The sequence below is a fragment of the Pteropus alecto genome, unplaced genomic scaffold, assembly GCF_000325575.1.
Source record: "Pteropus alecto unplaced genomic scaffold, ASM32557v1 scaffold34, whole genome shotgun sequence".
Classification (NCBI taxonomy): domain Eukaryota; kingdom Metazoa; phylum Chordata; class Mammalia; order Chiroptera; family Pteropodidae; genus Pteropus; species Pteropus alecto.
The window spans coordinates 4,482,472-4,496,817 of NW_006435763.1; the positions used below are offsets into that span (position 1 = coordinate 4,482,472).

At 43.6% G+C, this 14,346-nt stretch overlaps 1 protein-coding gene and 1 pseudogene across 1 annotated transcript in view; one reads left to right on the top strand and one right to left on the bottom strand.

The window, feature by feature from the left end:
- Nucleotides 1-14,346, top strand: part of NDE1 (nudE neurodevelopment protein 1) — a 36,726-nt gene that overhangs the window by 19,329 nt on the left and 3,051 nt on the right. Inside the window, exons 5-7 of the mRNA XM_006910904.3 lie at nt 11,276-11,412; nt 12,546-12,725; nt 13,919-14,010. Coding sequence (XP_006910966.1) covers nt 11,276-11,412; nt 12,546-12,725; nt 13,919-14,010 — 409 coding nt within the window. The remainder of the gene's footprint in view (nt 1-11,275; nt 11,413-12,545; nt 12,726-13,918; nt 14,011-14,346) is intronic.
- Nucleotides 7,851-7,969, bottom strand: LOC112479157 (annotated as a pseudogene).

Sequence of the window (14,346 nt, forward strand, 5' to 3'; positions counted from 1 at the left end):
CTACCGGATCTTCTAAATTGCTGATTCGATCCTCTGCTTTATCTAATTTGCTGCTGATTCCCTCTAATATATTCTTCATTTTGGTTATCGTGTTCATTTCTGACTGGTCCTTTTTTGTTTCCTATCTCTTTGTTGAAGTTCTCACTGTTCATCTAGTCTTCGCCTGAGTTCATCGAGCAGCTTTGTAACCAGTGTTTTGATCTCTATCTGGTAGACTGCTTGTCTCTATTTTTTTTAGTTCCTTTTCCGGATTTTGTCTTGTTCTTCCATTTGGAACATGTTTCTTTGTCTCCTCATTTGGGCTGCCTCCCCATGTTTGTTTCCATGTATTAGCTGGATCTATGTATTAGCTACATCTCTGTGTCTTGGCAGAGTGACCTTATGTACTAGGTGTCCAGTGAGGCCCAGTGGCACAGTCTCCCTGTTCACCTCAAGTGGCTGCTCCAGAGTGTCCCTTGTGTGGGTTGTGTCTGCCCTCCTGTTGTAGTTGAGCCTTGATTACTGTTGATACCTCAGTGTGCGAGGTTGACCCTCAGGCTGACTGGCTGTGAGGACTGGCTGTGACTACGCGGATGAGCTGTCGTGCAGGTGCTGCCCTCTCAGAGTGGGAGTCACTTTGGCAGGCTCTGGTGCCAGCCAGATCCGCCCTTTGGATGTGTCATTTATGGAGTGCTCTGGTGTGGTCTGAATCTGACCACCACATGCGTTGGTTCTGGACCCCTTGGGAGAGGCTCCTGTGCAGGCCAAGGTCAGCCACCACATGTGCCTGGCTTAGGGTGGCCTGGTGGGAGCCACAAAGTGACCTGCAGTTCATTGCCACTTACGTTGGGTTTGGGGGCCCTTGGTGGAGGCTGTGCTGTGAACTGAGGCCGGCTGCTGTGAGTGCTGGGCTTGGGACACTTTGGTGTGCACCGCTGTGTGACCTGAGGCTAGCATCCATTCGTGCCAGGTCTGTGGCTGCTTCTTTGAACCTACATTCCAGGCCAACACTGGCTGCAGCTTATGACAGGCTTGGGGCCACCTGATGGCAGTTCCAATGCCCGGTGGAGCCTGGTCTCCACTTGTGCTGAGCTTGAAGCAGCTTAGCAAGAGTTACAGGGCACGCCAAGGCTGGCTCCTGCTGGTTTGGAGTTTGTGGTTCTTTGAGAAATTTTAGCAAAGTCCACAGCACTAGTGAGGCCGGCCACTTGTGTAGACAGCTGCTGGAAGCAGCTCAGGCACGAGAGTCGGGTGGGACAGGGTGTCAGGGAATCACCAGGATGGGTGAATGGTGTCAGCCAGGTTGATGGAGAGCTCAGATTTGGTGCCTGCCTGTGCCTGCCACTGGGGAGTGGGAGGGCTCAGCAATGGTGCCTGCCAGCACTTCTGTCCCCGGAGGGAGCTGCCCTGACCCCTGCACCAGCCCCTGCCCCTCCAGCCCTTGCCCTGCAGCCGGTCAGTTCAGCTCCTCCCCATGCACTGCTGCAGCTGTTCCAGCTGCCGCCCCTGCACAGGAGCCTAGAGTGAGTGAGTCCGCGTGCAGGGAGCACCCAAGTCTCCCGGGGCCCTTTGTCTTTGTTCGCAGTCTCTTTTTATAGCCAGAAGTTATGGGGACTTCTCTCCTCGCCACCGGTGCTTTGGGCTGGGGAGCCGGGGGCGGGGGCGCTCCCCTCGCTCCTCAGTGGGGACCTCCACAGCTGAGATATCCCTTCAGATTCTCTTCCACCACACACAGGGGTGGGGCCAGCTCAGTTCTGCATCTCCACCCCTCTTGCCAGTCTTGACGTGGCCTCTTCTGTGGATCCATAGTGATGGGACTTCTGTTCTGTTAGACTTCAGGTGGTTCTCAAGGGTGGTGGTCCTGTAATTACGTTGTAATTTTGATGTGGTCATGGAGGGGGCGAGCACAGCATTTTCTTCCTCCACCGTCTTGAGCAGAAGTCCTTGGCTTCATTCTTGAAGAATGCTTTCACTGGATGTAGAATTCTAGGCTTACAGGTCTGTCTGTCTGCATCCCTCTCTCTTCCCCTCCTCCTCCTTTTCCCTCTCCCCCTCCCCCCTCTTCCTCTCTTTCTTTCCTTCCTTTAAAGATGATGTTCCAGAAGTCTTCTCTTCTCGTTGCTGTGGATCAGAAGTTACTGGTCATTTAAATAGTCACTCCCCTGTATGTAATGTGTTGTTTTTCTCTGCCTGCTCTTAGATATTTCTCTTGCTCTAATTTTCAGCTGTATGATTATGATATGCCTTGATTTTGTATGTATTTATCCTGAGTGGGGTTTGCTGGGCTTCTTTCTTTTGAATTTGTCTTTTGCCAATTTTAACTTTGGTCATTATTTCCTCAAAGAATTTTGCTGCCCTGTTGTCTCTCCTGTCGTTCTGGGACCTTAGTCCTTTTGATAGTGTCTGACAAGTCCCTGAGGGCTCTGTTCATTCTTAATATTTTTTTCTTCTTGTTTCTCAAATTGGAAAATTTCGGTTGATCTAATTTCAAATTCGCTGACTCCCTTCTTCTCTCTTCTCTAATCTGATGTTAAGCCAATTCCAACAATATTTTATTTTAGCTATTTTGTTTGCAGTTCTAGAATTGCTTTTTCTTTTTAGTAATTTGTATTCCTCCACTGAGCTCTCTTTATGTCCTTGAGTATAGTTAAAAGAGGTATCTTAAAATCCTTTTCTGCTAATTCCAACATCTAGGTTATCTTTGGGTCGATTTCCAATGATTGCCCTTTTCTTGAGTTCTGGTCACCCTTTCCTTGTTCTTTACATGTCTGGTAATTTTGGATTTTATTCGAGACATAATGAATGATCTGTTACAGAAACTATGGATTCTGTTGTTGATTTTTTGGTAACTAGGCTGAGCTCATACCCCAAACTCTGTGTCTCCCCTTGATGGACAGTAGCTGAACTCTGACAATTTTTTGCCTTTAAGTGGACCTCTTCAAGTCAGCCATGTACATGTGTGGTTCAGGGGTCAGCCAGAGCTGTAGGAAGAGTTTATATGCAGAATTTGATACTCCCCTGCCCCCCACCCACCCCCAGTGATGCGTTTCTATCACTAGAGCCATAGACAAAAAGCTTATAAAGATGCAAAATTCACGCACTCCTCTTCCCGTCCTCCAAGTGTTGGCTTCCTTCCAACTTTTGCCAGTGCCTTCAGATCATTGTTTTTCTTGTTTTATCTAGAGTTTGTAGGTTTAATCTATAGATTTGGTCTGATACAACCTACTTCATTATTACCTGAAATGGAACCTCCTTTCTTGTCAATTTGTAAGAGCTCTTTCTATATTTTTACTACTGATCTTTTGTCCTGCTTTGAAAATATATTTTACAGAATATTCTGTTGAGTTTGTATATGGTATGATTTTCCATGCAAATATTTTATATTTTTAGGTCATCAGTTAGGACTCCTTTTATAGCTTCCAGTTTTCCAGACTTCATTAAGGAAATCTTGATTCTTTGATTATGCATGTATTCTCTTAATTTTTTGGAAGATTTTTTTTTGTTTTATACTTAGGCCTTTAATCCACGTCATTTATTTTCTTATCTACTATAAGATATGGGTCTAATTTTTTCATTAGATAGCCAGTTGTGCCATTACTATTTATTAAATGCTCCATCTTTTTTAAAATCAAGGTAAAATTGGTATACAATATTACATAAGTTTCAGGTGTACAATATTATAATTTGACATCTGTATACGCTACAAAGTGATCACCACCAAAAGTCTAGTCACCATCTTTCACCATAAAATCAATACCTTTCACTCAATTCACCCCCCCCAACCCCCCTCCCCTCTGGTAACCACTAGCCTGTTCCTTGCATCTATGAGTTTGTTTTGCTTCGTTTGCTTATTTTGTTTTAGATTCCACATATGAGTATAATCATACAATATTTGCTTTTCTCCACCAGACTTATGTCACTTAGCATAATACCCTCAGGGTCTGTCCATGTCGTCATGAAAGGCAGGATCTCATTTCTTTTTATGGCTGAATAGAATATATATATATTCATCCATTGATGGACATTTAGGTAGTTTCCATATCTTGGCTATTGTAAATAATGCCGTAGTGAACATAGGGGTGCATATATCTTTTCAAATTAGTGTTTTTCATATTCTTCAGGAGCAGAATAGCTGGATCATATAGTACTATTCTTAATTTTTTGAGGAATCTCTAGACTGTTTTTCATAGCTGCTGCACCAATTAACGTTCCTACTAGCAGTGCACGAGGGTTCCCTTTCCTGTGCATTCTCTCCAACACTTGTTGTTTCCTGTCTTTTTGAAAATAGCCATTTTCGATATTTCATTGTGGTTTTGATTTGCATTTCCCTGATAATTAGTAATGTTGAACATCTTATTTGCCAGTTGGCCGTCTCTACGTCTTCTTCGGTAAACGTCTGTTCAGATCCTCTGCCCATTTTTAAATCAGGTTTTTTGTTGTTGTTGTGGGAGTTCTCTATGTATTTTGAATATCGACCCCTTATCAGATTTGCGTATATCTTCTCCCATTCAGCAGGTTGCCTTTTCGTCTTGATGATGGTTTCCTTCACTGTGCAGAAGCTTTTTAGTTTGATGTAGTCCTGTTTATTTTTTATTTTGTTTCCCTTGCTTTTGGAGTCCAGTCTACAAAAACATTGCTAAGAGTGATGTCGAAGAGCTTGCCATCTGTGTTTTCTTCTAGGAATTTAATGGTTTCAGGTCTTACACGCAAGTTGTTAATTCATGTTGTATAGTTTTTGTGTGTGGTGTGAGATAGCAGGCTAGTTTCATTCTTTTGCGTGTGGCCGTCTAGTTTTCCCAGCACTGTTTGTTGAAGAGACTGTCTTTTCTCCATTGTTTGTTCTTGGCTCCTTTGTCGTAAGTTAATTGGCCATATATGTGTGGATTTATTTCTGGGATTCAGTTCTGTTCCATTGATCTGCGTGTCTTTTTATGCCAATGCCATACATTTTAATTACTGTGGTTTTGTAGTATAGTTTGAAATCGGGGACCATGATGCCTCCAGCTTTGTTCTTCTTTCTCAAAGTTGCTTTGGCTACTTGTGATCTTTTGTGGTTCCATACAAATTTTAGAATTATTTGTTCTGTGGAAAATGCCATTGGAATTTTGATAGGGGTGGATTGCTTTGAGTAGTATGGACATTTTAACAATATTAATTCTTCCAATCCATGAGCAAAGTATACTTTTTCCATTTATTTGTGTCTTCTTCAGCTTCTTTCATCAGTGTCTTACAGTTTTCAATGTGTAGGTTTTTCACCTCTCTCGTTAAATTTATTCCTAGGTATTCATTCTAATGCAATTGTAAATGGGATTGTGTTCCTAATTTCCCTTTCCAATAGTCTGTTATTAGTGTATAGAAATGCTACAGATTTCTGTATATTGATTTTGTATCTTGCAACTTAATTCATTATTAGTTGTAACAGTTTTTCGATGGAGTATTTAGGGTTTTCTGTATATACTATCATATCTGCAGCGTTTTAGTTCTTCTCATTGATTTGGATGCCTTTTATGTCTTTTTTTTACGTAATTGCTGTGGCCATGACTTACAATACTATGTTGAAAAAAAAAGCGAGAGTGATCATCCTTGTCTTGTTTCTGGTCTTAGAGGAAACGTTTTCAGCTTTTCACAGTTCAGTATGATTTTTAGCTGTGAGTTTGTCATGTATGGCCTTTATTATGCTGAGGTACGTTCCTCTATACATCGTTGAGTTGTTTTTTTGTTTTGTTTTTTTGTTTGTTTTTTTGTTATCAAAAATAGGTGTTAAGTGTTTTTTCTGCATCTATTGAGATGATCATATGATTCTTACTCATTTTATTTTTGTGGTGTATCATGTTGATTGATTTGTGGATTTCGAACCATTCTTGAATCCCTGGACTAAATCCCATTTGATCATGGTGTATGATCCTTTTTAATGAGTTGTTGAATTCAGTTTGCTTATGTGTTTTGAGGTCTTTGCATTTATGTTCATTAAGGATATTGACCTTTAATTTTGTGTGTGTGTGGCATCCTTATCTGGTTTTGGTATCAGGGAAATGCTGGCCTTATAAAATGGGTTTGGAGGTGTTCCCTCCGCTTCAGTTTTTTGGAAGAGTTTGAGTAGGCTAGGTATTAATTCTTCTTTGAATATATGGTAAAACTTATCTGTGAATATGTCTGGCCCGGGACTTTTGTTTGTTGGGAAGTTTTTGATTGCTTATTCGATCTCCTTATTAGTAAGTGGTCAATTCAGATTTTTTATTTCTTCATGATTCTGTGTAGGAAGGTTGTATATATCCAGGAATTTATACATTTCTTCTAGGTTGTCTGTCTGTTGGTGTATAATTATTTGTAGTAGTTTATGATCCTCTGTATTTCTATTGTAACAGTTGTAAATTCTCCTCTTTCATTTTTAATTTTGTTTGAGACTTCTCTGTTTCTTGGTTAGTCTATCTAAAGGTTTGCCAATTTTGTTTATTTTTTCAAAGAACCAGCTCTTAGTCTCATTGATCTTTCTCTTGTCTTTTTAGTCTGTATTTCATTTATTTCTTGTCTGATCTTTATTATTTTTTTCCTTTCAAGTTTGGGCTTCATTTTGTTCTTAGTTCCTTTAAGCGTAAAGTCAGATTGTTTATTTGAGATTTTTCTTTTTTCTTGAGATAAGGTAAACACTCCATCTTTTTTCCACTGAATTAAGCTCAACTCTGTCATTTGTTAAGCTCTTGTATATCCTGGTATCTAATTCTGGATTCGCTATTTTGGTCCAGTGTATAATTTGTGAATTACTATACCAGTCCCATAATGACTTAATTACTGTGGCTTTGTAGTGTGTTTTGATTTCTGGCCAGCCACTGGCACACCGTCATTCCCACCCATATATCCTTGATCAAAGCAAGTCACATGGCCAAGCCATGTTAAGGGGTGGGAAGGTAATTGTGCCCACAGTGAGGCCACAGCAAGGGTGTGGATGCAGGGAAGGTGAAGAATTAGGACCAATAATGCAGTTTGACATGAAGAGATAGTACATTCTTGTGGTTCAAAAATAACATACAAAGCGGTAGAGTTTTTTAATGAACATTCAAGCAAATAGAAATAGAAAATTGGATTGTTCCCCCTCTTTTTTCTCCACAAAAGGGCATTCTATATATATTGCTATACATCTTTTTCACATAATAGATCTTGGAGATCTTTCTGTATTAGGACACAGAGCATTCTTAGTTCTTTTTTTCCCCAAGTGCATAATATTCTATCATATGGTTGGTATTGTATCAAACCATTTATCCAGCCCCCTATGGATGGATAGCTACTCATTTCCGTTCTTTTGCAGAGATAATTGTTGCTGTAATGAATGATAAGCATTGCTTGCACAGATGTGTATCTGTAGATAAGTTCCCAGAAGTGAAATTGTTGGGTCACAGGACATATGCATGTCCTTTAAGTAGTAATTGCCCAGTTGTCCGCTATGTATTTGCAGTTTACATTTCCAGCAGCTATGTATGTAAGTCCCTATTTTCCAAATAGCTAACAGAATGGTTTTCAAACTTTGGATTTCTGCCAGTCTGATAGGTGACAAATAGGTATATTTCTGAATTATAAGTGATATTTAAGAACTGTTTTTTTTTTTCTATGAACTCTGTTTCTCTTTGCCAGTGTTAAAATTAGATTATTGGTTGGGTTCTTTTTATCAGTTTCTAGGAGATTTTTATATATTTGTGATATGAATTGAAAGTATTTGGAGTTTGTCATTTGTCATCCATGTTTATCTATTGTATAATGTTACTGTTAAAAGGTATTTGATTTCTGTGTAGTCAAATTTATCAGCCAGTTATAGTTAGAAAGGCCTTCTGCAGTCCAAGGTTATATTTTCTTGTACTTTTTTTTTGTTTGTTTGTTTACGCTTACAGCACCTGGTCTTCCTAAGTGGTCTCCCATCCAAGTACTAACCAGGCCCGACCCTGCTTAGCTTCCGAGATCAGACAGGGTCAGGCTTGTTCAGGGTAGCATGGCTGTAGACTTCTTATAGGATTCATATATATATATTTTTCTCCTAAACTAAAGATGCATTGGCTCACATTTTGGGCAAATGCTGAATAGTAGAATGTTAAAATCAGATGAGATAGAGTCTCAAATCACCATTATAGAATAAATAAAGTCCTGGAACATTGAACTATTATTTAAAAAAAAAAAACAACAACTTACAAACATAAGAATTTTATTATAAAGTTTTAATAGTTATACTTGGAAAACTTGACAACCTTGCTGCAGAACAGTGATTTTTTGGCACTGTGAGCTGTTTGCTGTTGCGTTCTCCACACTAAAACAAAACGACTCACGTAACTGAGGAACAGGGTCGCCTTGTCCAAGGGTCACCTTGCAAGACTTAGGCCTGATTGGAAGTAACTGAAAATTAAATAACATTCCTTAAAGTTTACTTTGTCTAATATACCAAAATGTTCTGCAGAGATTAAAATGGGTTTAATCTGATTTCGCTCTTCGGCACACTGTGACGGGGCTTTTATTTTTAAGTGTTAAGTTCAGCAGTGTTGGTGTGGTCAGGCCATGGTCGTGCAGTGGTGCATCAGAGCCTTTCCACCTGGCATCGGAGCTCCACCCTCTAAACGCTCGTCCGCCTCTCTTCCCTCCAGCCCCGGGCAGTTGCCTTTCTGTCTCCTGTTTCTGTGACTCTTACTTTCGACACATCATATGAATGGAATCACAAAGTATTTGTCCTTTTGTGACTCGTTTACTCTCTTAGCATATTGTCCTTGAGATTCATCCACAGTATAGCACGTGACAGGATTTCCTCCTGAAGGGATACATACTTAATATTCCATGGCATGTTTGCACCACACTTTTTTTATCCATTTATCTGCTGGTGGACACTTGGGCTGCTTCCCCCTCTTGGCTGTTGTGCATGATGCTGGTGTGAACATGGGTGTGCAAATATCTCTTTGAGGTCCTGCTTTCAGTTCTTTTGGATATATACCCAGAAATAGGACTGCTGGATTGTAAGTTCATTCTATTTTTAATTTTTAAGGGAACCTCCATACTATTTTGTGTAGTGGCCACACCGTTTTACATTCTAACCAGCTGTGAACAAAGGTTCCAGCTTTTCTGCATCTTCATCAATGCTTGTTATTTTCTGTTCTTTAGATAGTGATCATTCTGATAGATGTGGGGTGATGATAGACTTTTAAAGCATTTATTGGCTCAAAAGGGATATGTTCTTAGTTACCTAACAATGTGTCTTAACATTCAGGTTTACTGAAATTTTTCCTATTACTCTTTTCAAGTTTTCAATAACTGTACGTGAGATACATGGCTTTCACAGTCATCATGCATTACAGCATTTCACTCTTACAGATAATACATTTGCTGATGATAGAATTTCAGTGTATAAGGTGCATAGAACTGTTTTCACTCAGGTTACAGCTAGGATGCTTACCTTTATTCGAGAGCAAGTATTCCCATAGTAACAAGAGACGGAAGTGCCCGTTCCTGCTGGTGTTACCATGTTGACCGTGTGCAATCACATGATCACCGACCTGCGCAGGTTCAGGAAGGCCAGAACCACCTCTGAAATGGGTCTGCAGTTCTCCGGGTTTCCCGAAGCCGGTAGTGGATTTTGACCAAATACTGAGTTTGTCTAAATTTTTGATCTGGTTGGAATTTCTTTTGGGGTGCAGTCTGAGGTATGGAGCCACCATTAATTTTTTTCCAGGTGGCTGCCCAGTGTTCCCCAAACCTAGAATTGAACCAGCCATCTTTTCATCGATGATTTGTGATGCCACCTTTGCAGCAGGTCACATTCTTAGGTGCATTTGGATCTGTTTCTGGACCTTTGGTTCCCCCCGCTCTATCTGTCCTTGTGACAGTTTGACACGGCTCCCACTGTTGTTCATTGTTGAGGCTTTATGGCAGTACGTTCTTTACATCTGGTAGAGCTGGTTCCCCTGATCTCTGCTCTTTGAGAGTTCTCCCGGCCCTTCTTGCTCATTTCCACCCAATCTTTCCCATCAGTCCCCTTGCGCATCCATCCCCCAATTAAAACTTTTTATTAGGATGGCGTTAGACTTATTAGGTGAGTTATAGAAAATCGACCTCTTTATGATAGTGCATCTTCCTCTTCATAAACGCCCTATGTTCTATTTCCACAAGCCTTCTGTGCCCGACAGTAAAGTCTTGCATATTTGTTGTTACACAGATTCCTAGGCATTCTGTCTTTTTTTTGTTGTTGTTTTATATGTCAGCCTTAGGGTCATTTTAACCAATTCCAGTATTGTACTCCTAAATATATCCCTTTGTCCTTTTCCTTAAGACACTTTACGTAACTTTATCTTATTTACCTCTAAAGACCCTTGGAAGGTAGGTACTCGCGTGTCTCCGTCTGGGCATAGGAGGATGTGCTGAATAAATGAACGAATGAATCCTCACGCTGTTGTGGAAGGACTGGAGGCCCAGAGAGGTTAAGTTTCTCAGGGACACTTAGCTAGTCACGTATTCACTCCTGGGTTCCACTCTCAACATAGGCTTCTAACCACCGTGAGATACAGACAGCAGGATGCTAGAGGTCTTCTGGAGACAAACACGGGGTCAGTAATAAACATTGCTGACATTTATGGAGTACTTACGTGTGAAACATCTGTCTCGTGCTTCCTGTATTCCTCGAATTGTCCCCACCCCTGTGTGGGGCCTCCGTTACCACCCTTGCTTTGCATATGAGGAAACCCTCTGGGCAAGCTGCTTTCTCTCTGCCTGAGTTCAACACGTTTTTATTTCAGTGTCATTGGGACAGCGCTCCAGTGAAGTGTCCGCACTGTTTGCAAGTGGTTGCTATCAGGGCAGCTGGGCTGGGCATTTTGAACTCTTTAAACTTTTTGGGGTAAACTGAGAGATTTAAAGATGATCTCTTCTACTCTTTTAAATACGTAGCATTACCTCATGCATGTCTTTCAGTAAGATATTCTCAATACTGTTTGCATGTGCGTCTCCAAGAGAAGATGGAGCTGTTGGCAGTCACCTGGGTCCTGGATGTGGCCCTACTAAGGCCTTGGCTTGCAGTTAAGCGCTGTGTGGAATGATCTCATTTGACCCTCAGGACAGCCTTGTGCACCCCATGATCTAAGACGGTTCCCACTGGGCAGGTGACGAGCCCGTGTCCCAGAAGGTTGAGAGGCTTGCTCAGGTCTGTGGTTGCAGGAAGTGTCAGCACTGGGGCTCACGCCCTCGCGTGTCTGACCCTTCTCGCCCCCTGGGTATGTAGGCACCGGATGATGTCCCTGATCGTTTTCCTGGACATCTTTGCTCTTCTCTCACCCAGGGCTACGATCATGTCTCTGGAAGATTTTGAGCAGCGTTTGAATCAAGCCATTGAAAGAAACGCCTTCCTGGAGAGCGAACTTGACGAGAAGGAGAATCTCCTAGAGTCTGTCCAGCGGCTGAAGGATGAAGCCAGAGGTCAGGATTCCTGAGCTTTGTTCCTCGTGCCATCCCCAGCGTTGTCCCCTCTTACCTGGTATCACCTTTGCTGAAGATCTGCTCCCTCCTCGGTGCACAGGCTGTCTGGCCTCAGGATACGGGGGTATGGGACCACACCGGGCAGGCTCTGGCCTTGGTCCCCACCCCATGCTAAGAACTGTCAGATGTCCAGCCTGGAAAGACCCCTTGTGGGTACTCAAACCCACTAGCAACTTTATGCTCAGAAGGAGCACACGAGTTTTGTTGGGGGGAAAGTTCCTGTCGATGGAATTGCCAGCTAGCCCCATTATATTTGTGACTTGACAGCAGCTGGTAGATGTGGCTTAGCACTCGGAAAGCTCATCGGCAGTTGCTCTTTGGAGGCTGGCAGGTCCAGAGGTAGAGCTTTCAAATTGTAATAGGCCATTAGTGCATCATCTAAGTTGGGTGCATGAGAGGTGTTTTTTTTTTTTTTAAGTCTCAGTTTGTTGTTTACAACATTTTCTAATATGTGGCCAGTAGAAGGGGCATTAAAAAGAAAAAAAGAAAAAAAAAACCTCAAATTTAAAAGGTAGTTGTTTCTACGTGCCCATCAGTAAGGAAGTGTCATAGATTTATTTTGCGGAATGTTAATTGTTAAAACGAACAACGTATAGATATAAATGCAGTTGTAGAACAATTGTTAGGACATCCCATCAAAGGAAGGGAGATAAGTCGTAGACAGAATGTTTCTGTTTATCCTTACTGAAGATTATTCGTATTATGTGCTAAATGGATAGGTACCTACATACAAGTCGTATGTGAGAAAATGCAGAGAAAAAGACTTGAAGCGACCTCCGTGTGACAGTGATTATGAGTGATGAGGGGTATCTGGGGATGGGCTGGGAAAGCATATTTTTGCATTAGTGTATCACTGCCATAGTTAAAAAAATTTTTTTAAACCTTTTTGTTTTTACTCAAAAAAAAAAAAAAAATCATTTTACAAGCCTGTTGGGCAAGGTCCCGTGGGTTCTGCTCGGCTCAGGTGTCCTCCTGAAATTTTTCATCCTGGTGCATCTTCTCCTTGACAAGTGGCTGCTATTAACCCCCCACCCCAAAGCAAGGCCTTAATCCGACCCCTTTTCCCTGCCCAGATTTGCGGCAGGAATTGGCTGTGCAGCAGAAGCAGGAGAAACCCAGGACCCCCCTGCCCAACCCGGTGGAAGCCAGCAGGATAGACACTGCTGTGCAGGCCACTGGCTCCGTGCCATCTACCCCTGTGGCCCCCCGGGGACCCAGCTCCAGCTCAGCCACACCGGGGACGTTCAGACGCGGTAAGGGACTTTCTTTGCCTCACAGAGCTTTCCTCGGTGAGGACCCGGCGTGAGTCCCGGGCGAGGTGGGCGTTGGACCAGGCTGGATGGTGGGGCGCGCACGCTGCGGTGCTCACGCACAGGGCGGAGCGTGAGGGCGAACAGCCTCCCGGGGGGCAGTGGCGCCCCCGGCCCTGCTCCTGCCGTGGGGAGCGTGGACCTGGCACTCACCGCCTTTCTTTCTTCACCAGAGGCCAGAAGTCCCCTGCCGGACCGGAGCTTTCTCACACTTAGAATCTCAGTAACCAAAAGAAAGGTTTAAAAAACATTTTGTGGGCCCAGCAATATGTCCCTCTAGACCTCGAGCCAATGTCATCTGTGCTGCGTAGTGAAAAATAAGAAACTAGAGTTTTTGCTGCAGCGCCTCTGCCGGCTGATAAACCGCGAGACTCTCATCTGGCCGCTTGATGGCAAATGATAATAGCCGACGTGGAGTGTTCGGATGGGCCGGTCATGGTACTGAGGCGCTCGCGTGTGTACGCAACCTCACCGAGTTCTCACCAGAGGCCCAAGATGCAAGTAATGCAGGTGCCGTCCCCATGTGATGGATGGGGACACTGAGGCCCTGAATTGAGGAGCTTGTCACCCAGCTTGTCCCCTGCTGGGAAGAGACTGGTGAGACTTCCAGAATCCAGGTCTAGAGCGGTGTTTTCCCCACTTTAACAGGCACCCGACTCAGCTGGGCACCTCGTTAAAATGCCAGGGCTTCAGCCAGAGGTGTGGGCGGGGCCTGAGATCCTGCATCTGTGACAGGCGCCCTGTGATGCTGGTGCCACTGCCCCAGGTCCTGATAGGAGACGGCTCCCTAAGGTCACGCCCTTACAGCCATGGTGGGCCCAGGTGATGTTCGTGTTAACTAACTACATGGAATTCCTAGGATTTCAAGAGGGCTTGTGTTGGTTTTGTTGTAAAAGAATAACGTAAAAATAAATATTTAACATAGTCATCGTAAGGCTGTGAAAGGTTGGTCGCCAAATGGACTCTGCGAAACAGTTAACTATCGAAGGCAGCAGGGCACGTCCAGAATCAAAGGGCTGCAAAGGGAAGAGTCAGTCCCGCTCCCGCCCGGGGGTCTTGTGGTTGGAGATGTTCGCGCACAGCCTTTGGCTGCAGGCTGGCGTTACGTGTGCTTCCTTGCTCCCCCCCGCCCCCAGGTCTGGAGGACTCCATGGGCGGGACTCCCCTCACACCCGCGGCCCGGATATCAGCGCTCAGCATCGTGGGAGACCTGCTGCGGAAAGTGGGGGTAAGACCGGCGCCCCCCCAGGCCAGCGTGGCGCCTCGCCCGCCTTCAGGGTGCTTGCGAGGCGCGACCTTGCCAGCTCCTTCCCCTCGAACGCAGGCTTGGTGTTTTAGCTGTAGCTCCGGGTCTGTCGTGTCTCTTAGACGCGATGCTTCTGTGGGCCTCGGCGTTGACAGACACCCAGAGCCCAGGCTTGAAGTCACCCCTTTGATCCCTGTACCATTTTCCTCAGAAGTTGGGAAATTTAGATGGTATCTATGTTTGTTTGTTTGTTTAAATTTCAAAACACTGAGAAATTTGAAAGTCGCCTCTTTTTATTTCTCAGGGAGTTAAAATCTT